Here is a 26372-nt window from a genome sequence, read left to right as displayed (position 1 = left end):
TTGCGATGATCCTATCCTTGTATGGTATAAGACAAAAATACTTTAAAGTTAGTAAAGATGGTTAATATGGCGACGATGATAAAAAGTAGAATAGCCAAGACCCAGGATGTTTTTACGCATTTTTTTTGGAATAATAGGAAGATGAGTCTGCAAACCAAGATAGAATATTAGAAGCTACAATGAAAGCAGTCAAGTATTGTCCTGAAACGTGGGCAGAGGAGCATTTATTAAATGTCTTCTGAGGAATCGTCTACGGATTGTTTTGAGTAACCGTATTTGAAATAGTAAGCTGTACGAAAAACATCGTTCTACCCCACTCTCTAGGGCTATGATGAGGGAAAGGCTGACATTGCTAGGGCATATTTTGCTGATGAATGGTGATATAATTGCCAAATACCGTCTGTTAAAAGGACTCTTTGTGTCCAAGCCCTACTATGCAAAATTTAATCTAAATCGTCCTATTGACATTAGCAATTAACTTGACAATTTCTTTCTATATTTTATTATCCATTTGAATCGATTCTCGTCAAATGTTCATTATGGTCTTCTTCCATGTAAAAAAAGTGCCGTGACCAGGATTCGAACCTGGGTTACTACGGCCACCAACGTAGGGTCCTAACCACTAGACGATCACGGCTTATAAACGTAGATGGAACATTGTATATTGTTGAATGTTAATTTGTTTCAGTGCTTATGATAGGCTGATAATATAATAGGTGGTAATAATTTTGATATTTGTTATAACTCATAAGCTAAGAATACAAAAAAAAAAACTAGTAAAATCAAGGGTAAACTTGTTACGTGTGGCTCCATCCCAAAGAGGACCAAGTTGATATCGATTGAAAATTCTGATATAGTTAATCGGCTTGAAAAGTATCTAAAAACTATATACTGAACTTCTCAGTTCCAGTGGAATTAAGTAGCACCACACGACCGCATATTCGGTCCCAAAAAGTCACCTACTCCATAGAAGACGGAGCGTAGTCATTTTTGCTGGTGGGGAATGCCAGATGCTAAATAGAGCGCATTGACTATGGTGGTAGGGGGGCTGAATAAGGAATTGATCGGTCATTTCTCTTCATTTAGACTAAGCCTGAACAAGGGTATTGCGAGTGACGGCTCTGCGTATTGCAGGAAAATGTTTCTCTCATTTAAGAAAGGACGGGATTCAGATGACTCAGAAAGTGAATTTTAATACCCAAATATCCCTACTGTCATGAGCCTTCTTAGAAATTTTAGAGATGAGGATGTGTGTAAAAAAATTAAAATATATTTCCTTTTGATTCCCAGGAACAATTTGGTCTATGTTTTCATTATAGACACTAGAGGGGGGGGGAGTAAAAGTGTCCCTCCCATTAGAAAATCATCTTTTTTGTACCATAAAATATCACAGTCACATGCCTACCGCCACAGAGGTGGAAAAGCTAAGGCGGGGAATCATCAACCTTGCTAGAAAATTTATTGGCGGGAGGGGGACAAGTTCTACCAGCAGCTTTGTTTTTTAGTAATTTTTAATGGCAATATATCTATTCCCCTATTAAAAACAATCTTTCAATGTGATTAAACATATGAATATAAAGTGTTTAAACGGAGAATTTCCATCCTTATAAACAACAATACCCCTCTCCGTCCACCCAGAATTCTGTAGTAAAAATATTATTAAGAAATTATTCAATAAAAATGCTGTTCATCAAAAAATTGTGAATAAACATTCAAATTTTGTCAAAATTTTATGTTTAAACAAAATTAAAATTTTCGATCACAATCCACCATTCATTCCTAAGTATAAATTTAAAAAAGCGGAACGCAACGAGCCAACTTAACAGTCATTGATATAAACAGTTTAACAACAATAAATCGGGGGCTTATGGGGCTGATAGCCCACATCAATTTTGGTTAGGTTTTTGCATGATTTAAAAAACGACCAGAAATAAAATTAAAAAAATAAAGTTGTTCAACTGAAAGTAAGAAGTGACATTAAAACTTACAACGAATAGAAATTATTCCGTATTTGAGGGTGGTTGCCCCTCATCAACCCCTTGCTCCTCATGCTACAGTTTGACTTTGTATCTCAATTCTTTAAGAATGATTGCTGAAACACAAATCAAATGAATTAGAATAATAAGTTGTTTTTCCTTTTTTTAAAAGCTAAAAAACTTTAGCAAAAAGAGCGAGGAGTTGAGAAGGAAAACGATCCCTCATACTCAAAATGATTTCTTCTTTGTTTCAATTTCAGTTCAGTTGTAATGTGTTCCTGTTGTAGTTTCAGCTACATGTTGTACATGTCCCAACATTTATAGAATTCTGTAAAACTAGCGCTTTACGGGAAACACAAAATCAACGCGGCAAAACAGGAGCAGACAAGTTATTAAGTAGTGCAAATCTAAAAAAAAAAAAGCAAGCTCTGTTTCCAGTAAATTATCTGCATTCTACTCTAAGTTGAAACTGATGTGCTTGGGAAGATTGAGAAATTTAAGCACCTTTGAAGCCCCATCGACTTGGATGAAAATCTCGGACGTGAAACTACCACACATAAAGGAAGCGCTTTTAATAACCTTGCAAGCCTATCGAAGGGTACAGCCTACTCCACAGAAATCAAGCTCTGGATCTTTAATAGCGGCCTAAGGTTCTCTCAATAATATGATGTGAATCTTCGAGGCTCACTAAGCTGTTCTGAAAATAAATCCGAGGAATTGAGAATTGCTGTATTAGACGTATTTTTGGAATAGATTTACTGACAAGATTATGAACGCTTTCATTCGCAATAAAAACTACGCAGTCCTTTCTGAACTATAAAATTGGAAGTAGTTGATGGCACTGCTAGTTGAAAGACTGGATAAAATATGGACAAAGGTCAACTCCCTCATGACGAATGATGCTAGGTCCCTCCTGGGATCAGAAGGTATGGGCGACATTAAGCAACGCTAGACCGATGTCCAAAGAAGGACACTAATTTGTTCAGATATCAATGGCAGATCTTTTGTCTGCAGCACTGAAGAATTCATCGCCGAGATGCCTCTCTCTTTAGAGATCCTGTTCTCTTTATGTGCCAGTAGGCGTGCTAAGATCTATCTATCTATACAAGTTAATTTAAATGACTGATCCTGTCTAAAAATTTATTCTACAAGTTATTGCAATCGTCCCTTTTCGAATTTTGTCCACAAGCTTTACTATTATAATATTTGCCTCCTAGCTTTTTGTATATGCATAAGCTGATTTCCTTCTACTTCTTTTTCCAACTTTTTCAATTTAAGTGTATTTACGTGTGACGCTTTGAGGTCTGATCAAACCGTGGCTTAATTATTTTGGGTTAAGACAACCATGCTCCTGAGACTGGCTCCTCTACTTTTTTCTGTGAATTTATTACCTGTAGAAAAGTAAATAATTATTTTTTGATTTATATAGTGTGTTTTGTGTTGCCCCAAGGTGTATGCTAGAGTAGCAGGACGCTGTGTTAGGCGATATGGGTTAACTTGAGTGCCTCTCCCTTTCGGAATAAGGTGGTCAAGGAAAAATCCTAGGGGGGGGGGGGTAACAGGTTTAAACACCCCTCTCCCCTTAAAGAGTTTTACTGATTTTTAGAAACGTAACAAAAAATGTATATAAACAAAGTTTATGTGTGGTTTTTAGTTTTTTTTGCAAATACTCCCCGCTTCCAAAAATATAGCTCCTCCGAGCACAAATTCAGGATACATCCTCGGAGGTGATACAGGGTTTCAGATTATATATGATTTTTCAGAATGTTCAACAGCAAATATTTGCCATTATAGAAAAACTATAAGCTCCTATAAGTTTTTAGCTGTACCAGCAATAATCTAATTCAAATAATTTTGTCCCAAGACCATTGCAGTTCTTTTTTTGGTACTTACGTCTGTAAAGTCTTGGGAGCATGACCAGCATTAAAAAAAAACAGTTTGGGGTTGTTGTGAAAGCTAGTGTACCCTTAGAAAACCATCCTATTGACAAAACAGAGAAATCAATACGTTCTATGACGGTAAAGTTTCTTAAAGGATATTATGCAACTTTGAAATTTTAAATTATTAATAGCGATGACTTCTTTATTAACAGAAGAAAAATACTTCAATTTTGATTTAACCTCTATTTAAGTCTACTCAGAATTTTACAGCAATCTTTGGCTACCATGCTCAACAGCAAAGAGTTGGTTAGAATGCGGCGAGAGCTGCTTACTAACATGAAGAATGAATTAGTTTATTATATCAATCAGTTTATCATACATAATCGTTTATCATAGACCGCGCAATAGAGCTGCCTCAGTAAACAGCGAAGTGGGCTTTATGTATTATTTCTTTCTTTCTTCTTTTCACCAAGGCACTTCGTATGGAAGGAACTTTCTTAGGTACTTTGGAAGAGGCTCATTCGACTGACAATTGAAACGTTATAGCACCCTTTTTAAGCTTCAAAAGTGGGGGCAAGCAGCCCCTCCTCCTCCTTCCCTTATGCCCCAAAAGATATTGGGAGACGGGATTTGTAGTTAGTAATTTGTCAGCTGATTCATGAAATAATTGTCTTCTAGGATTAATCAGATTTTCATATTTTGGTATCTTAAATCTCAGTATAAGTATATATACGAACAATAGCGAAATGTACTATACTCTCCATTAAAGATTTTTGAAACACATCAATCGCACACGCGCAATGAAAAATGCTTAGTGCATTACGACGGGAATGATCTGATCGAATGCGAAGTAGCAACTGAAACTATTGCTCTGACGAACTGGAAACTTCCCATTTAGCCCGCTATTGATGTGTTTTCGTTTTTAAAGAAACTGTTCGCTACTGTTCGTAATATATATTTATGATGTAACCTTAAATACTTATGAATCGATATTAGTATCTATCATAGTCCTTGTATTAAATTGTTCTCATCAAAATATTTTCATTTTTCATTTATCATATTTTACAAAATATTTTGAAATAACGTTACACCAAAATCTAATTTAAGAATAGATTTTAAAGGCATGTGACACATATGTACGTGAAATATGAATGCCGAGACGAGGAGTGAAATGAGAATTAAGATGCTTCGAAACTGCTTGAAAAATAATTGTTAATCGATTTAGAAAGGGACTATGTTTCGCCCTAGGTGTCCAAAAAGGCTAAGGCTATTATGGCGACACACTCAGGGTATTTTGAGGGGAGTATTGACCTAAATCAAAACACAATATGCGCAAGTCTTATTTGCGCAGAACACACAGTGTTATTTGAGATATCCTCAACATAGTTATTTTGAGATATCCTCAAGAGGTTCCAGCTCCCTCAGAATCAACCAGAGAGCATGTAGTATCGAAAATTCGAGAAATGTGCAAGAAAGATGATAAGACCATGGATCAGAGGCGCCATTTAGGGGGGTCAGGGGTGGGCGAATGCCCACCCCAGATTTACCAGGGGGGCCCAAGTTTCCACCACAAAGGACCCTTTACCGGCCATAATAATCCATTATGTCCGACATAATCCATTCTGCCCAATTGACTTGAAATTACTGCACGCCTATTAACAAAGAGCATAATTACCTGACGACCCTTGGAGTAAAAATGCTATTTGCTATTAACCATTGTAAACTTTGAAAGTAGGTTAGATACATAATTAAATTCTCAAGTTCTGTCAAATGTCCATTTCCTAGATGATTATATTAATATTATAAATTCTGAATATTTGCAGTAATTCCTCTAAGTTGACAGATTAAAATAGGTCAGTTCCTGGCAAATGTTTCAATGCTTATTTCCTTGTTTTAGTGAATATAAGCCACCGTTTTAGATTACCCGAGTCAGTTCTTATTCGGTTTCTGTTTCTCGTCTTATGTACATTTACTGTATCATATGTGTAAATAAACATTTTTATGCTCGACACATAAACCTTATGAAAGTTAGAGATGCTTGACATCCTCTACCGGTTGAACCCCAGATTGTAAGCCAACACTACCATAAGACTCTAAAGATGAGAGTACAGAGAGAAGTAGAAGACTTTACATTATTAAGCCTATTAACTTTTTAGTTAGGTAAATATAAAGCTTAAATCTAATAGCCATTAGTATTAGAACTCAAAAGATCACCAAGTATCTGAAACAATTTATGACAACTTCGATGCTGGGAAAGAACTTCATCCAATCTGAAATCGGACTACTACTTTGGCGGATGAAATGAAGCAAGAGTACTCCAAGAGTTTCGACCGTCTACTAGCCAAATTTGACAGAAGGTTTACAGATAACCTGCCAGTGCTGAGCACATTCAAAGCCTTGGATCCAAGCTCAACCATGCTTATGGACACAGAGTTGCTCAAGCGCTTCTCTGCTCTTTACAGCGAGCTGGATATCAATGACATTCTTCCCGAATCTCAAGCTGGTATTGCCAAGTGGTTTCTTGCTCGATGAGGAGAAAAAGCTGGAAAACTACCTAGATATTGTCGACCATCCTCAGGCATTACCAGTGGCTTAATCAGAAGTAATTAAAGTACTTTGTATTGCTGCCATACTTCCTGTGACAACAGCGAGCAATGAGCGTTTGTTTTTAGCCTAGAAATAGTGAAAAACTAGCTGCAGTCTAAAACAGGAGACAATTGTCTCAATCACCTCCTTTTTGATGTTTGCAGAGAAGGATTTTAGTAAAAAATTGGATTACGACCAGCTTGTTGATGATGAAACCTCGGAAGTTCCCCTTGTTACCTTGAGTGATGTAATATTTTTTTTCTCGTATTATGTTTTTCCTTTTGTAAATATATTTAATCTGAAAGATTTCTGCTGAAGGAAAACCAGGATTTTGGTTACAACCTTCAGCACGTTACTGAAGATTACTTTCACCGACGTATTGTTTACTTAAATAGGGAAGTTTCTCATTGAGGAAGGCCAGCCTGTAGTCTGGTTGAATTTTCCATTTTCAGTTTAATCACTTAACCTCGTTGATTGTGATCTTCAATGTTATAATTAATCTTAGAGTTCAGTGTGCCTGAGTTCCAAATTCGGTTGCAGTACATTTCCAAGCAACAAACGGGTGCTGAAAATGCGTTTTTACTTAGAATATTCAATTGACGTGCTGCCAAAACCCGCATTTTTTCTTACGCAACATGAGGTGAGTCAGGGGGGGGCCAAGATGGAGCTCATGCCCACCCCAAAATTCGGCCCAAATGGCGCCTCTGCCATGGATAAGTTGAACCAAATGCCTGTAATTGTTATTCACGATGTGTCTAGCAAAGACCCCGGAGGTAAGTCTCCTCTTCTTTTCTCAATAGTGGTAAAACAAAAATCCGGTTAAGTCATTATCAGCAGCAGAAGCCAGAAAAAAATAATTGACTCCGTATGTGATGTAAATTAGGATAAGAATACGATCGAGGTCAAACGAAATAGTTGTGATTTTAAGGTACTCGTAGACAACAAGCTCTTAGCTGAAAAGAAAACAAGATCATTCAAGGCATCTGATCAAGAAGCAGATGTGAGTATTAAGTAAAAAAAATATGTTGAAATGATCAAGCACATCCCCCCTGAATTTCAGAATGATCTGTGCTCTTTCATTCACAAGTTTAGCAAGGCACAAAAATGTGCTGACTCACGGCCTTTAAATTATTCTTCCATGATCAACCGGACTCAGATTATGCGATCGCAAACTCATCAAAAATAGGATACGAAGTGCACAGAGTTGAGCCTTTTCTGTTCCTTCCCAGGAGATGTTACAGGTGTCACAAAAATTGATGACCACCTGGCCAAAGATTTTGCTCAGCCGGGGCTTATGAGCTCGTGCGATCCTCCTTGCGAAAGTGGCCTTAGCTGTTTTTCATGCTAGTTGAATAGTTGAATAGTGAAATTCACTTCACTGCCCTGAAAATAAGAAATTGTTGTCCAAGAAAACACATAACAGTGTAGCTGGCTCTGCAAGAAATGGACACTAATGGGAGCATTTTAATTTTATCCCGGAACATAAACGGTGGGGTTTGTGATAAGCTTCCTCTTCTAGAGTCGTAAGTAGAGCAATTTGGTATCGTATGCCTTCAAGAACATTTTCTTTCATGTTTGTGATACCTTGGATGTGAAGGAAGATTTGTTTAGTGAGGAAGAATTAGTGACAGTACTAAAGGATTAAAAAATAATAAGGCTCCAGGTGCTGATAGTGTGATAAATGATTATCTTAAATATGGGGGCTCTGAGGCTAGGAATAAGCTACTGAAGATTATGAGTATGATTTTTGAAAAGGGGAAGTACCTAATGATTTTAGGAAATCCTTAATTAAACCACTGTATAAGAAAGGTGACACGAGTGAGCGTCGTAATTATCGAGGTATTAGTCTGGTCTCTGTAGGTAGCAAATTACTGCGTAATACGATACTTTTTAGACTAATAGATGCTGTAGATAAAGTTTTAAGGGAAGAACAGTGTAGTTTTAGAAAAGGTAGAGGATGTGTCGACCAAGTTTTCACTCTTAGGTTAATAATTGAGAAGTCCCTTCGTTGTCAAACACCTTTGATCCTCAGTTTTATCAATTATGAGCAAGCTTTCGAATCTGTTGATAGAAGAGTGCTAGCAAAGGTTTTATCCTTATATGGTATACCAGAAAAATACATTAAAGTGATTTGTGCTATGTACGAGAATAATACTGCTGCGGTTAAGGCATGAAATGAGGTTAGCAACTGGTTTTGTATTAAATCAGAAGTTAAACAGGGTTGTGTCTATCCCCCTTTATATGGATCATTTTGATGGACTTCATCTTAAGGAGCACAGGAAAGGCCATTGGAGACCACGGAATCAAATGGGGAGGAAAACCGCTCCTGGACTTAGATTATACTGATGATTTAAGCATATTAAATGAAAGTATGAGCAACAATTTTGATCATACTTCAAAAATTCATTCATTTTGCTGCAAAATGAATGAATTTTTAGAGGTTTTGTGAGTTAAGGGTGCTAGAATAGGCTTGAAAATTAATGTGAAGAAGACTAAGTCACTAAGGCTAGGAATAAGTGAAGATGAAAAGGTGAAGTTGGGTAGCGATTTCTAGGGCTATAATGAAAGAAAGGTTGAGATGGCTAGGCCACGTTCTGCGGATAAAGGATGACAGATTGCCGAAGATTGTCAAACCAAGATTAGAATATTAGAAGTTGCAGTGATGACAGTGGTCAAAGTCTCTGATTCTCTGAAGCATGGGTGCTCTGAAAAGCAGATAAAAATTTATTAGATGCTTTCCAGAGAAATCGCCTATGGATTGTTCTGGGTACCCGGCTGACTGACCGTATTTCAGACAGTAGGTTGTACGAAAAATGTGGTTCAATCCCGCTTTCTAGGGCTATAATGAAAGAAAGGTTGAGATTCCACAGAACGTTCTGTGGATAAAGGATGACAGATTGCCGAAGATTGTCCTTTTTGGCCAACCGTCTGGGGCTACACGGAAAGCAGGTCGTCCTTGTCTAGGTTGGGAGGATGTCATAAATAAAGATTTAAAGGAAATGGGAACTTCCTATGAGGGTGTAAAGAGAGAGGCCTTGAATAAATTAGGTTGGAGGAGGAGCGTGCGTAGCTATGTTGGCCTTAGGCGGCTTGGTGCTCCAGTGAGTTATTAGTAGTAGTAAACCTGTTCTGTGAGCAAATAATACATGCAATGAAACTTACTGATAAGGCAGCAATTCCAGTGAGGTGGATAGACTGCAAAAGTGACAAATACAGGTGGTCTCGTAACCCTGACCTAGTGTCAGTCTGTGCTACGGTGATGTGGCGGTCGCGGTTCTGGGACGAGTGCGTGAGGCCAAGGACTGGAATTTTAAATGCGGTCCGGATTTATTCTAAAAGAATATTTAGGATCTTGCCGAGAAGATTGTAAATTACCCTAATTACCTTCGGAAGTCTCGTCCTCTTTCTGAGAAACAGAACCATGAGGGCACCGATAACATCTGAGAGTCTGAGGTGGTTGCCATTTCAAAATTCAGTTTGTAAAACCCAACAGCAGTGTAGCAATTTTTTTCAATAGTTAGATGGCTTCCTTGCTTGATTCTATTCAAAAACCAAATTCTATTGTAATAACACCGTCTTCTATTAAGGAGGCTGTGTTGGAGCTTAGAAAGAAGAAGCTCTCGGCTGGCACCGACAGTGTTTTTGCTAAGCATTTTATCACCGCAATTGACCTCCTCTATAGCCACCTTGCATTACTTTTTCAAACGGTTTTTAACGTTGGGTTGTTCCGAACAGTTTATGCGTTGGAGTGACTAGACCAGTTCTGAAAAGAACAAACCAAATCATCATATTTATCATATAGGTCAGTGACTGTGTCAAGCGTTTTCGCAAAGATATTTGAGCTTCTGATTGTCGACCACTTAAAAGAAAAGTGTATTATGTCACCATTCAAGTTCGGGTTATAGTCAGGTCTAGGTTGCTTCCATGCCCTTAGAAGTCTCTGTAAAATACTCAGAGACATATAAACATCTGGGAGCACTCTGGTTCTCGGAGCATACGATGTTACAAATGCTTTTGGGTTCCCTTATCCACTCGCAGGACATGTTGGAGTTGCATAGCCGTGGTGTTAGTCTTGATATGATTTTCCAATTGTATTATTTTATAGGCCTCTAAGAGTTTTGTTTGAAGTTGGGAAATGTACCTCCGGATAGTGAGATCCCTGTATTCGTTGGAATAAAGCAAGGAGCCATCACGTCACCAATTATCTACAACAACGTGGCTCTTCCTGCGTAAATTGGCCTACCTATTAGTTGCATTCTGTTGAGAAAATATTTTTTTTTTATTTAATAGCAACATTAGGAAGCCACTAGTTACCGGAGGATGTATGACAACATCCGTATGGCTGTAGTAACGAAATGTCCATTTTGCTGGATTTTATGAGAGAAGTGATGAAAGTGATATCGAAGTACCAGTCCTTTCTACTCATCTATTGTAACAAAAAGAAAAATTACTTAAAATTACGTGCTATCATCGCTGTAGTTACTATTTAGCTACTATCAAACAGTTTCTGCTAATGAACTGAAAGTAAAGGGGCACTCAGCCCAATAATGACCTAAACTCTAAAACGCTGAATTTTGATAACAATTTTTTCTCTGTTCTTCCCAGGGTTGATTGTATTAAACCTATAGTAAGATTAGATATAGTCCTAAAAGATTGGGAGAGGGCTCATTTGATCGGAAATTGAAAGTTCTAGTGCCCTTTTTAAGTGGCCTAAGGAATTAGAGGGCAGCTAGCCCATTCCAATACCATTTTTTCCCGACTGTGGTCTGATCAAAATTTTGAGATATTCATTTTGTTCTGTATAGCTAAAGGTCACCAGAGGCCCGGAGGAAGGTCCGCAAATTATAAAATTTGCTCAAATTATTTGCAAATAGGATTTGTTGTTGGGAATTACACCAATATTTTGCACGGGGGGGGGGGATTTAGGTGGACTTTATTTTTTTACAGGGAGAACTCCCATTGGGATGGAAGTTTCCGGATGTGAACTTTCCAGGGGAAATTTTGTACGGGGGAAATTTGCCATAATTCATGTACGAAATTCGTTTTTTGTCTTACTTTCTCGCCGAGGAATTCATTTTACATGTGGAGATACTCTTAGGGAATTGTTCAGGGGAAATTTTTAGCAGAGTTGGAAATCTGTGGGGTATTTTTTACGTGGGGATTTCCAACGGGAGAAATTCTCCGTGAGGGAATTATCATCGGGAGAAATTCTCCATGGAATAAACTTTCCATTGAGAAAGGGGGATTTCCAGGTAGTATGTTTCATGCAGAGAGATTCCTTCATGACCAGAAACATTACCAGAAATCAAATAAAAAACAAGTCTTTTTCCTAATGAAAGTATGCTAAGGAGTATTTTTAACGTGGAATCGTAAGCAAGAAATTTTTGGGGGAATTTCCAACGAGTATGAAATTTTTTGTGGGCAATTTCTTGGCAGAAGAATTTTATGTGGGTGGAACTTTCTATAGAGGAATTTTCCATAGGCGTTTTCTCGTGGATCGGGGCGGACTCCCTGGGATTATTTGAAAATCGATCAGAAATCAAATAAAAACAAGTTTTTAGCTGAAAATAAGGAGTAACATTAAAACTTAAAACAAACATAAATAATTTGGTATGTGAGGGGGACTACCCCCTATGTAATACCCCACTCTTCACGCTTGTTCCAATTCTTGAAGAAAGATTCCTGAAACGAAAGATCTTTGTAATTATAATCAGAACCTTTTTTAAAAGTACTTAAAAAACACTAGTGTGAAGAGAGGGGTATTGGGGAAGGGGTAGTAACCTTCGTATATGGGGCAATTTTTGATCGTTTTAATATTTAATGCTGCTCCTTACTTTCAGTAAAAAAAACTTTTTTATTTAATCAATTACTAAAATAAAAAAGTAAATGTCCCCTTTCCCATAGCAAATCCTATATATAAACAATGGGAAAATTCCTTGCCCCGAAGGGTGTGGGGTTGTGTCATTCTCAGAGGCATAGTTATTGGTTTCCCAATAGGAAATCCTACCTGTTACAAACAGGGGGATTCCTTGCTCCATGGACTGTAGGGCTATGTCAACCCCAGGGGCATAGTTGCTAGACCTCTCAACCATGCTGAACAAATTTCTATCTCCAGATTTTGATCGCATGTCTTTGTGGAAAGGGGTTATAAAAACGATATACAGCTGGGGACTTGATTATCCTCCAGTCAGTGTGACTCATAAAAAAGGGCACTAGAATTTTCAATTTCTAACCGAATGAACCCCCTTTGAAGGTTCGATGACAATCTTATGAACCAAACAATAAACGGTTGGTTTTTCACGGAGTAACATATATTACTAATGACCAAGTTTTTGATTTACTTTTTTAACGGAAGGTATTTAGGACTGAAACTCCAATCATAACTTTTTGTTTGCAATATATGAAGGAAAAACATCAAAAGTATCGTTTCCAAACTTCAAAGTGTCACTTTATCTTGCTATTAATGATAAAAACTAAGAGGATATCATTTTCAAATAATTTTTCTTAGATTGTCGTTGAAAGATTAAATAGTAAGTGAATGAGTATATCATACAAAAAGAAGTGATAAATGATTTCTGTTTCCAGGGGGGGATGGTGAAGCAGGAATATAGGATATTTTGAATATATGAAACCCAAGAATTTTAAAAAAGTTTGGGTTTTTAAGAAATAAAATAAATACTAAAAACATCCTTTTAGCAGCCTTTCTGTATCCTTTTGTATCAAAAACTTCAATATATTGAATTGTATCCTTCAATATATGAAGGAAAAAACACCAAAAGTGTCGTTTTCAAACTTCAAAGTGTCATTCACAGTGAAAAAGAAATAAAATAAATAGTAAAAACGCCCTTTTAGCAGCCCTTCTGTATCAAAACCTGTGACTTTCTACCATTATGCTGCAAAAGCCTGTGACTAAAAAAAAACTTGAAATTTCACGTGAAACTTACGACGACAGGAACACAGCCTGAAATATTTATCTTCTTTTGGAATATTCATAATTTCTTTCGTGATAAATCAGCTGAAATACTGATCTGCTCTTTCGGAGCTCTAGTTTAGAGAGCTTGGAGTCAACCAAACCTTAGTTCCAGAGTTCTCCTAAAATTGATAACTTTGGATGAGTAAATTAATGGATTTTAGATCTCAAAACTCAAAAATCCTCGATTATTAATTCTTTTGTTGCAAAAAAAAATATTACCAAACAAATAGACCCTATAAACAAAACTATTTTTGAGCGCAAATCATTCAATTCACTTCAACTAGTATTTTGAGTTTTCCAGAAGTATTTACTACAACCTATAATATATTTTAAAATCTTTAAATATAAACTAACAATAACCAAATAAATTTGTCAAAAATAGAACTGTAAATTGAGAATCTTATCCTGATGTCCAATTATCAAGGCATTTCTCACTGCATCTATTAAAATGTATTTGCGATTTAAATAAAGAAGTGTGAAGCATTGTGAAGTACCTTCACCACTAGACCTGGTAAAGCAGTTCAAAAAGCTATCAAAAAAGCATCATTATTCGAATGAAAAAAATGCTGAATTTACAGCAGGCCTCTAAGATATATAAGTAAATTAATTTTCCATTTTTTAAAGTTAAACAACTTCAACTTACACAAGCCTCTTTGAAAAGAGTCGATTACAAAATATTGTTTTCAGATGAATCTGTCGCTGAAATAAACATTACTGTGGGGTATATTTAAGGCAGGGAAAGACAATTCTTACGCACAAGTGGTTGAGTCTCTTATGGTCCCAAAGTTGTTGAATTTCAAACCTGTTAATCCAGAAAAAAAAAATCAAAGATATGCAGTCAGTCTATAGGTTTATGGCTCCTCTAAACGTGGTGTACTAAAAGTGTGATTTTGCAAGCATGTGTCCAGACAACAGCCACCAACTCACTGCAGTACAGGTAGCATTTCAAGAGAAAGAAGTTGCAACCCCCCCCCCCCCCTGCCATCAAAAATTTGAGAAGAGGGAAAGGCAATCAGTGAACACCTAATCAGTAACCTTGATTTTTTTTTTACCAAGTAATCGAAATTCCTGAATTTGGGTTAAAATCATTTTGGATTAAAAATTCAATTTGCATTAAAATGACCAAAAATAGTGCGAGAAAGGTAGAAACGCCGTGTTTGAGCTTTGAGATAAGCCTTGAAAATTTCTGAAAAAAAGCTTGACAAGAAATTGTCGCAACAAACTGAAAAGGAACCCAAACATTATTCTGTACTTAAGGACAAAAATGGCGTGCTCGTTTTTCGTTTGACCTTTTGAGATAGTAAATTTCATCCAACAGGAAAAAAATTCTACCAACAGATCCCCTTAGTAGCGTAAACACCGGATCTTTTCAATTGTTTTTTTCTTGAAATTTTAAAAATTGTAGATACGACATTTTTGCTATCACAAGGCAATATACTGAACTTATCATATAGAGAATGGTATGTTGATGAAGGAAATATATTACAAAGCTAGATGTACAAAAAGTGAAAAAAAAATGAAGATGTAGAAGGATAAATTCAGACAACCAGTCAAGCCTTTTGTCTTCTATCAGTTTCTTCTCGAATAATTTTCGGCAGTGACATGGCATACAGAACCTGAAATATAAGTTTTCTTCGTTATTTTCTAAGATTTGGCAACAGTGCAGATGAAATGTGAATATTTCTGACAATTTTCCTGGTAACATAAACTACACAAAAGATGCCTTAAATTCTGAATAACCAGTTAACACAACTTTTTTCTTAATTTATGCTTACCCTAATAGAAGTTTTAATCCAAGCTTGTTATATAAAATTTCCAACATTACTTTTTATACGAGGGGTAAGAAAGCTTAAGGTAATAAATCCGGGAATAAATCAAGGCGATGTATCCTTATGACACCCTTTCTAGGAAACTCGCAGGGATGTTAATCCCGTAGGACTTTGCAACGATACTTGCTTCGTATTGGTCAATGACATAGCGCTACTAAGCCGGAAACAGTATATAAATAAATTGAAACCCAGCAATTTTCTTAATCATTTATAAGAGCAATTTTCCTCCTTTTAATTCCAATCCACAGCTTAGATACCAATACAGTTATGAAAACTCCTATCTTGCCCATGAGAAGCTTTTGGTACAGAGCTCTGAACTTGGCGCCTCCTCCAAGCCTGCGCTCCGACGCGTAGATCGTACTACAACACCATAGGCGGGAACGCAATTTTGTTTTGTTGTATACACAGCTTAGGTACCAATACCAGTTTCCTGTTACCAATTAGATACCGATACCAGTTTCCTGTCTCCAGCCGCTAGCATCGCTACCGCGCGCTGTGTCCCAAAAACAAATCGAGTTTTCATAACTGTATATTGGTATCTAAGCTGCGTTCCAATCAGTTTATGACGGAGCAATGACTCCTGCAATACCAGTTGCTTTTGTAATTTCGGATGAACTACAGCTTTTGCTACAGTTAATCCGAAATTCAAGCCTCTATAGCAAATTTTACGACTTATAGCAACAAAAATGTTGATAATTAAAAATGAATTCCCAGAACCAACATTTTTTTGGAGATGCTTGCCGGATCGAAAAAAGTCGGATTTTTAGTTAATTTTCCATCTAAGATCTCGATTTTCTAAGGGAATTGGGATTGAAAGTATACAAGATTGAGGATTGTAAACATCCACTTAAGGGTTTCCAATCATGAAGAAAAACAATGGTACTTTTAATATACTTCCCTGCCTTTTCAACCTAGAAATGACACCAAAAAGCGTCATTTCGTTGTCGCAAGGCACTTATAGCTTGCTAGCCCCGGTTAAAAAAGGAATCATCTATCACTGCTAACCAAGGCCGTATGCAGGGGGGTAGGGGGTTTGAAACCCCACGAAATGTTTGTCTGACTCCTAAAAACGTAACAAAAAGGGATATAAATAAATTTTGAATGCGTTTTTTTGTGCACCCTCCTCCCCCCACAAAAAAAAACAACAAAATCCCGGGTAAAATAACCCCCAAAAAAATCCCTGTGTAAAACACCCCACGAAAAATCCTGGATACGGCTTAGCTCTTTTAAGTCATATTAATAACATTTTGTTTCACAAAATTGCAAAAAAACACCGCTTAGTTGTTGTGTGATCTTTTATTACTTTAAAGGGACACTAGATATTGTAACTTTCAATAAGATGAACCTTCTTCCAATATTCTGAAAACCCTGACGAAATATGCACCACACTGAGGGAAAGAAAGAAGACATCAGTCCTGCAAATCTAAGAAAAAGATTTAGCCCAAACAAGCTTGGCTTCGGGCCATTTGCTTGTTTTGTTTTGTTTATTTATACTAATAAACCCGTCTTTCTCTATTTCTCTCCCTCTCTGGTGTTCAAGACAGGGGACTGCAAGTATCAAGTTCATGGTTTTTGACATCGGAAGATTCAATGGTGCACTTTTTGTTCCGATCCCTCAACATTATAGGATACTTTCAGGCTCTTTTTACGAATCCATAAAAACTTGGTTTCGCAATAAACAAATATTATTAAGTTTAACCTACGTAACAGCTGTCATTCCTAAGTCACCTTTCCTTGAAAAATTATTTCTATTAAAGATTTTTTCAAAACTTGCACTTAAGTATTTGGTTGCTATAGGCTGTATTTTCCTCTTTGCTAGTGGGTAGCTATTCCATAACCTTGGTATATGTAGGCTTATATATTTGCTTTATTTTCACTATCTTAGAAGGTTCTCATGAGCTAGAATTTCTTGTAATGTGGACACTTTAAGGTGCCTGAGCCTCAGCTTTAAGCTGCCTGAGGACAAAAATTTAGTAATTGGTCTCTAATCAACATCCTATAATTCTAGAAATATAATAAATGATGCTTACCGCTGCAAAGCTTAGAAGAAGAATGGGAGCAGAGAACTGCAGGTGAGGCTGTTTCATTGTAGCTCCGCCCCAAATTGGACCTATAATTAATCCAACAAAAGTTGCCAATCTCCTGAGACCTTGTGCAGCCCCTAAAACATGGTAATTTTTAAAAACGTGTTATTTTTCACATGTCATCTAAACAGTAAAAAAAAGATAGTCTTAATTTTTCTCGCTCTTCATTAAAAAAAAAAATATCGAGACGAGTTTGTTACACCATTAAATGTTAGCATAAATAATCACTGAATAAACAACTATAAAAATTAACATGACTAAATTAAAACGTTGCTTGGAAAAATAACATAAAGGTTTTTGCGAAGTATTATCATTAGTTTAAAGTGTTAGCATAAAAAACCAAGGATTAGTTATTCAAAAAATCTAGACATATTTTCTTTATGACAAAGAAAATAACTAGTACAAATAACTATGTAAAATATTAATAAGAACCACAACAAGAGGATACAATAATCAATGGGTATTGGAGTGATTTTTCTTTTAATGAATTACTAGGGTTCGGGTATAACATGCCCTTTTTGTTTTAACTTTAAGAGAATATGTGAATCAATTTTCATAAGCAAATCAATTTATAACTCGTGATACATCAAGTTTAAAGTTAATACTGATTTAATTAAATGATTTGGAAAAAAATTAAAAGAGAAAAAAACATACTAATCTTGCAGGAGTTTTTTTATGACTTCTGGAATTTAAGCTTAATTAAAAAATATAAGACATAAAGAATTATTTGAATATGTAATATCGAAAAAGTAGAGCTGACTACAAACGTGATTTAGCTGTTGGGAAATATTCTCATGAGCTAGAGATGGCTAATAATTCGACCAAAGTTTAGCCACTTTTTATTTCCAAAGAAAGGACCAGAAAAAAATATTTATTCCTTTTAATTTGACAAAACTTTTTGCTTGAAAATTAAATTCAAAATTGAACAGTGATCTTGCAACAATAATTCTTCCTATAACTTCTGGAATTTGGCTTCTTTGACAAATGTAAGACATTAAAAAAATTATTTGCATATGCAATACACCAAAAAATTAGAATTGACAACTAGTTTGGTTTATAAGTTTGAAAATATTTTTGTGAACTAGAAGTAGCCAATAATTATATAAAAGTTTGGGCACTTTACATTTCCAATAGAAAAATATATGCAATCCTTTTTAGTTTAGCGAAAAATAGAAGGTTAAAAGACTATGCTCAAACAATGGAAAGCCTTGGTTTATCAAAGATAATATATTAAATCCATCCCCCCCCCCCGCCAAAAAAATCAATATGCAACTCAAATTTTACACCGCTGCAATTTTTGGCGACTTTCAAGTTTTATTTTTATTTTTGGTGATTTTATCTTCAACCAAAAATCGCGATTTTCCCTACGAAAATATTTTTGAGCTAGCATTTCCACTTAGATTTTCTCACACTTTCTTTCTTTTTAAGTTTAAAAATTAATTTTAAATGTATTTTCAACAATTGTCTGAGTCGTGTCATGTTTGATTTAATTTTTGAAAATACCATGCACATTATGACAAGAATTCACCAAGAACAGAGCAGCTAATATTCACTAGATATCACCATCAATACCATCTGTTTAAAAAAAATGGAACCGGGAAACTTCCAATTCTAAGAAATTTAGTTAATAAAATTATCCAATATGATGGAATTCACCGTGCTTAAGCTGAATCTCAAGTGCCATTTTTTCTGCGTATTTTTTATTGCTTTGCATAAATTTTTAAACATAAAAATTCTTTTATTCACTTCATTGCTATCATTCACATAAAATTTTACTAAGCTTATTTTTCTCTTAAAACTAAATCTCTTGACTAATTTTTGCATGTTCATTTTTCTTCAAAATCAGTTTTTATCTTCATTGAATTTGTGATTTTTGTTGAAATAACCAAGTTCGTTGTATTTTCGACATATTGTCGAAATCAGAACTAACCACAAAATTTCTTGAAACTGCGACAATTGCCAAAAACAAAATATATTGCTGTTTTCACACTAAATTCCAGCTTGCATCCCCTGGTTATAAATAAGTAACGAAAATACTTCTAAATAAAAATAATCAGTAGTCCGGGTCTGAAATATGAGACATTTAAAAAACATAGTCGAAATTTGAACCGTAAAATTGATTGAAAAAAGCGATGACCATCGAAAAGAACAAACATCGTTGTCTTTCATGTGAAATCGCCAGCCAAACTTGGGTAGGTAAAATTAAAAAAACACTAAATAAAAATATCCTACATTCTGAACTTTAGAATGAGTTACTCTCTTCTTAAAAAAAATATTTACTATTGTTTCATCACCGAGGTTAAATCACTAAAGAGAAAAAAGGAAAAGAAATATTGGCCCGTATATGCTATCCATCAGGACCTACTCCCAAGAGCTTATTACAGTTTTGATCACTAAGTTGATTGTGTAAGTTATCCATTAAGAGGTACTCCCAAATATGGTTTTAAAACTAAGAACAAAATTAATTCGAAATTAAAAATTTTTATTAACAAGCTCTAAATTGACACAATTTTGTTGAGATGAAGGTAAAATTTCAGCACTAAAGATATTGGAAAAATTCATATTTGGGTAAGATATATAAGAGTATTTAAGGTTATATGAACTAGTATAAAAATACCTTGAACGCCTTCGCTGACACATTTTGACATCAAGCCAGCTGAGGAAACTCCAGTTATGGTATAACCAATAAATAATAAGACTCCGCCCATTAAAAAATATTCTAAGCCTTCCATGACACCTATAAAAGAGGTATATCTGCAAATTCACTTAGTTATGGCAGAAAGAGTTCTCTGGAAAAGTCCAGACGAAAATTTTGGTATGACTGCATTTTTCATAATGTCTGGTTATTATGGATGCTCATTTTTTAAGACATTAAATGAAACGAAAAAAAAACTGAAAGTAACAAGCGACATTAAAACTTGAAATGAACAGAAATTATTCCGTATATGAAAGGGACTATCCCCTCCTCAACGCTCCGTTCTTTACGCTAAAGCTGGACTCTTTCTTACTACTCTACTTTATAAAAGAAACTTTAGCGTAAAGAGCGGGGAGTTGAGGAGGATACTGCCCCTTTCATATAGAGAGGGAGCTCTTGGACTCGCATGAAAAAATAAGTTGAAAGCGTTAGAAGACAATGAAAAAGATGCACATAGTGTAATTATGCTGTTAAATGAAATAATGGGCAGTTTTGCAGAATCATGTGGCCTGACTAAAAAATTAAAAAAGAATGAGGGATATTTTGACTTGGATTGCAAGTTAATGAAAGAAGAAGCAAAATATTTATTAAATCGTTTGAATGAATTTGATAGCGCGGAAGATCAAAGTCTAAAATTGGCTAAATATAAAGATAAAAGAAGAGAATATAAAAGTTTAATAAAAAGAAAAAAAAAGAGTACGAGAATAAGAAGAAACTGGATATAGCTGATGATTTTAGAAATAAAGATTTTAAAAAGTTTTGGGGCTATATAAAGAATGATAGTGGAAGGAGAAATGTTAATACCCAGGCTGTTCCGGAAGCTGATTCATGGCCTGATTACCTAAATAATTTAGAAGGTGTTTGTGCACATCTTCAGGAGGTAGCGTATACCCCAGAGATGGTTATTTATCCCATGAGAGAACATGATTACGATTTTATGGGTGATGTGAATGGCCAAGAGATTAAGTCAATATTTAAGAATTTAAAAGGTGGTACTGCTGCGGGTGTTGATGGTATACCGATATTGTTATTTAAGAATTTTCTTTCCATTTTGATGCCGATAATTGTTCTTCTTTGTAATAAGGTGTTAAGGTCAGGGCAATGGCCAAGCGCTTGGAAGACATCATTGTTTATACCACTTTTTAAGAGAGGAAACCCGAAGGCTCATGAAAATTATCGTTTAATAGCACTTGTCCCTGCTTTAAGTAAGGTTTTGGAGAAAATATTAGATACCAGGCTTTCCAATTGGTTAAACAAAAATAATTTAACACATGAGGAACAAGGAGATTTCAGGACAGGGTATGGGACGACAGATAGTGTGTTTATTTTAAAGGCATTAATAGATGAATATGGAAAGGGTAAAACTTGTCTTTATGTAGGATTTCTGGATCTCCATAAGGCTTTTGATAGTGTCGACAGAGAGTTATTGAAGGATGCCATGCTAAATATTGGCCTTCCCCATTCATTTGTTAGATTGATAGTGAGCATGTATACTTGTGTGAGTGGAATCATTCAAGTTGGTAATAGGTTTTCAAAGCTTTTTGATATTAAGCGGGGAGTAAAACAGGGCAGCATCCTTTCACCTAAGTGGTTTAATATTTTTATTAATGATGTTGTTAATTTTCTAGAGAATAGATGGGCTCCGAAAGTTAGCCTAGGGACTCAAAAACTATCTTTCTTATTATTTGCAGATGATATTGCTTTGGTGGCTAATAAACCGCAAGATCTACAGACTCTTTTGAATCTCATAGAAGAATATTTGCATATAAAAAAGTTAAGGCTGAATACTGAAAAGAGCGAAGTTGTTATTTTTAAAAAAAGGAAGGTTGGGGACGATGAAAAATATACATTTCAATTTAGTAGTAAGGAACTATTGATAAGTAAAAGAATAAAATATTTAGGCTTTATCTTATCGGAAAATGGAAGCCTAAGGAGTCAATTTGATGAAATAATTAAGAGAGGTAGGGTGGCCATGTCAGCAATATTTAGAAACCCGACGATAATGGGGATTAAAAACCTAAAAATGCATAAAAGAATATTTAACACAAAAATTTTACCCGTGATAGAATATGGAGCAGAGATATGGGGTGGAGAAACGGTGAAGCAACTGGAGTCCCTTCAGCTCCAGTATTATAAAAGAGTGTTTGGTCTACATCAGACAATTCATTCACAGATTCTGAAAGGTGATAGTGGCCTGTTTTCTTTAAAGCTACGTAGGTATATTTTAATGCTTAGATTCTGGTTGAAGTTAACTAAGAGCAATGAAGATAGACTAGTAAGAGTGGCATATGAAGATATGTTGAAATGTGGTTTAAAAACCTAGTGGCCATCCCAAATTAAATTATTACTAGAAAAAGTAGGAATGCCTTATTTATGGAATAATGGTCTTTGCTCTCATGACGTACCAACAAATTTAGAAAGCCAGGTACGATTTATATTAGAGAGTCAGGAAATTCAGCATTGGCAAGGGCTGGTTTTTAATTCTACAACCCTACAACATTATAATCAGGCAAAACCTAGTTTTGGGGAGGAAGTTTATTTTAAATTTAATTTACCAGCTATGATTCTACGTCGTTGGATTCAGTTTAGGGCAAATTGTCTTCCAATCCAGAACAGGCAAAAAACGTTCGACAAAAATAAAATGATAGTTGGTCCTGATAGGCGGTATGTTTGTCCCCTTTGTAAAGTTGATGAAGACTTGGATCATTTTCTCCGGAAATGCCCGGTGCTCTTGGATTTACGGGAAATTTATTTGCATGGAATTAATTTGATGCTTCCGGGTATTCTACAAAATAGTAACCTGACCACAATATTTCGAGTGGGAGCATATATAGATAAATCTTTAATAAGAAGAAAAAGTTTTATATGATTAATTTCTTTTGTAGTTAGATTAGGTACTTTTTGCGTTGAATTCTGTTTTTTTTGTGCGTGTTCGTACTGTTGTTAATTTCCTTGGTTGTTTGTTATTTATTTATATTTTTGTGTGTATATGGCCCACGGGTTTTTGAAATACACTATCTATCTATCTATCTATCTATCTATACGAAATAATTTCTGTTCGTTTTAACTTTTAATGTCGCTCCTCACTTTCAATTAAAAAAAACTTCTTTTTTATTTAATTTCCTATCATTTTTGAATTAATGCAAGCATTGAATTTGGCAGACCGAACATGAACAATTAAAACGAACTTTACACATTAATTTTACTTTTTCTAAATAATGATAACCTTATAATAACATAAGTTTGATTTTTGTCCCAGTTGCTTAAGAATGACTCTTGAATCACAAAGGATGTTTAAGGCTGGACGGACTCGCAAAGAATCTTCCTATACCTCCCATGTTAAACATTTGGAGTTTGCCTGACGTTCCTGAATTATTGATTTTGGCGGTTTTTATGTCAATAGAAGTAAAAAAATCTGGTGAATATTTTGGCATAATCAAATCTTAAAGCCGACAATTATTTTTTTTATAATTCCCAAATAATTATAAAACCTGTTTCGGGTTTGCATTCTAGATTGCTATGCTTGACATTGTTGTTGTGGGGTATCAAAAAATAGAGCAAAAAATTTTCTATTCATCAATAAGAAGCTTTTTTCTATAATATATACCTCCTGGCTGCAGTCCCTTCAAATACTTTACATATTTGTGTTCCGAAATCAAAATTTCCCCTCAAAAGGTTAGATTGAGCTGTAATCGGAGCATCTAAGAATGCAAAAATTACACCAAGGGGCTAACCACTCGGATTGTTCAGGAGCGATTCAGTCAAGCATTATTTAGTTCTAACCTGTTTAAACAGAGTCTAGAGAAGAAGTAAGGTGCAGACACCAAACTGCCGGTTAATGAATATATAAGAAAATTGTATTGTATAAATAATTAAGGATAAGCTGTGTCTAATCCTAGAGATAAATTGAACACAGCACAAGGGCCGAATAAGAAGCAATGGTTTTATTTTAAAAAGATTGATCTATCGTTTTGGTTTAATTAAAATAAATTCAGGACAAATTTATGTATTGTAGTATAAGTACAATTTTGCATAATCTTCGTACTGAAATAAGAATTAAAAATATATAAAACAAGCTAATTAATAACTAATGAATGAAACAAAATAACTAATGAACGAAACAAAATGTCCCCAGAATATTTAAATTTGTTATAGCAAAACCCGAGTCTTGCTGTAGAACTACCAAAGCAAACTACAAAAGCAGTCAATGACCAGTCTCAAGTCCAAGGCCTTTCCAAGAAACAATCCCACCCCTTGGTAAATAAACCCCAATAAAAATTACCCATATTAAAGCAGTCAAATGACCAGTCTCAAGTCCAAGGTCTTTCCAAGAAACAATTCAACCCTTTAGTAAGTGAACCCCGATAAAAATGGTCAAAACCCTAATAAAGTTCTTATATAGTTCTTGTTATTGACCACAGTAACATGGGAAAAAAAAGAAATATACGAGGGCTCCATTTGCCAAATGTGCAGGCCCATCGTGAAAAGTTGAAATTAAATTATCGGGCTAGAGGCAGACCGCGTTTACCAAAATATATGTTAGAAGACTTAACGGATGCTTCGGTTCACGACGAATCAAGTTCCGAAGGAATTGGAACAAATTCCCCTTTTGTGTTGAAAGTTATCACTTCTGGAAGAAATTTGGGGTCAGACCTTCTAAAAGGCTCACGCTGGATTGTGGATCTGCCTTACCTTTTTGAGAATTATGAAAAGCTCGTGATTCGCCACATGTAAGTTTTTTCTTTGTCTTTCATTTTACGTCATTGATTTACTGCTATCAAAATTATTAGGATGGGGAATTATTCTGGGTTGCAATTAATACAACTTGTACCTTATTAATTCTTGATAATTGTCTTTTCTGCTATAGAGAAAGAATGTTCGATAACTTTTAAAGATATTTTCATCCCAAAACAACAGAACGCTCCGACGGTATCTACTTAGGTTAGTTTAATTTCACTATTGTTGGTTTTACCAGAAAGGGCCAAAATTCACATTTTAATCTCAATAAAAAAATTTAAAAAAATGGTGAATGCCAATCAGTAATAAATATCAAACCAGTTTAAACTCATAAAATTGCAATCAGTAAAAAAGTCAAACCATAAAAAGTCGTAAATTAAAACCGGGAAAACAAATTTAAACAAAATGACAATTTAGTTTACCTTGCAAGAATTGTAAAGTTTGCAGTTGCAAAATAAGCATTAAAACTATAAGTTAAAAGTGGAGCGATAAGAGCGAAGGGTTAGTAATTTAAAATTTCAAATATGTGAAGGATGAACGTTCTTCTATATCTTTCAGTGGAAACTCTTATTTGGGCAAGAAGGGGGATTTTTGTTGAATTAGAACGTGGGGCAGTGGCGAATGCAGGGGGCACCCTCCCCCTGACATAGTAGTAGATTTGTGGTTGGGACCGCTTGCTCTGGTTCTTTTAGGGACGAATTTTTTTATATTTGGTTTTTAATAGTCGAGTTTTTAGTAAGTTTTTAGTTATTAAGGCTGTTTCTTTTTGCAAACAAGTTTGAAACAAGGTTTCAGTTACTTTTTGCAGTCTCTATTAGATTTTTATTAATGACACGTGTCCCCAAAAAGTATTTAATTAAATTCAAGTTTATCAAGGGGATCTGTCCGTATTACCACAAATGTCAACTGGGAGGCAAAAATTTTCATTCGTAAGAAGAGGAGATTTAAAATTCTGACTTAATCCGCTGCTAATAGCAACAATAAGAAAGCATTATATTTCTATTTCGTTGTTCTATTTTTCCTGCTACACCATCAAACGAACTATTACTTAATGTTTAATCAACAATTATTTCCAAAGAATGTATGATACCAAAATATGGTACTATTTTTTTTTTTTTTGACAATACAAAGTTTAAGTAACTCGCTATAGTCGCCAGAAGTGCAAATGCTAAAAATTATGCAGAAAAGATTTAATATATTATTTTTTTGTAGAGGGTGAACAACCTTTTAATTGTGTTTTATGGCGAGGTGGTTCTTATAAACTTACTTTTTTTGTATCAATATTTCTAATTGACTCTAATTTCAATAGAACTCATCAGATTTTATATTAAATTAAAGTCCATGTCCACTACCTACCCACGACTTAGAAATTGTTGCAGTTCCCTTTAAATTGTTGGTATTTCTTTGTCCACAAGTTTATCGAAGTAACCTTTCATGTACAACCCCCCCCCAAAAAAAAATCCTAGATCCGCCCCTGACGTGGCGGGTGGGTAAATATTCACTAGGGAAAGGAGAAGTAGTACAAGGGTTATGCACGATATTGTTGGCAAAATAATAAGGAAATTTGTACTCTCATTTCCTTAAGGGTGACTAGATTTGCTCTCCGAAGAAG

General features: G+C 35.2%; 1 protein-coding gene and 1 non-coding gene across 2 annotated transcripts; both read right to left on the bottom strand.

The window, feature by feature from the left end:
- Positions 1–564: 564 nt before the first annotated feature.
- On the bottom strand, positions 565–637 carry Trnat-ggu (transfer RNA threonine (anticodon GGU)). Its single transcript has one exon. It is a non-coding gene; the product is annotated as a tRNA-Thr (tRNA).
- Positions 638–14884: 14247 nt separating this feature from the next.
- LOC136029811 (uncharacterized) lies at positions 14885–20061 on the bottom strand. The gene is made up of 3 exons (XM_065708268.1): positions 19946–20061; positions 17275–17405; positions 14885–15031 (listed from the first exon to the last, which is right to left on the bottom strand). The coding sequence occupies exons 1-3, from the start codon at positions 20058–20060 to the stop codon at positions 14966–14968; spliced, it is 312 nt and encodes a 103-aa protein (XP_065564340.1). The 5' UTR covers position 20061; the 3' UTR covers positions 14885–14965.
- Positions 20062–26372: the final 6311 nt, after the last annotated feature.

The sequence above is a fragment of the Artemia franciscana genome, chromosome 8 (genome assembly GCF_032884065.1).
Source record: "Artemia franciscana chromosome 8, ASM3288406v1, whole genome shotgun sequence".
In the NCBI taxonomy this organism is placed as follows: domain Eukaryota; kingdom Metazoa; phylum Arthropoda; class Branchiopoda; order Anostraca; family Artemiidae; genus Artemia; species Artemia franciscana.
The sequence above is the reverse complement of the archived record's forward strand: the minus strand, read 5'-3'. Positions and strand labels throughout refer to the sequence as shown.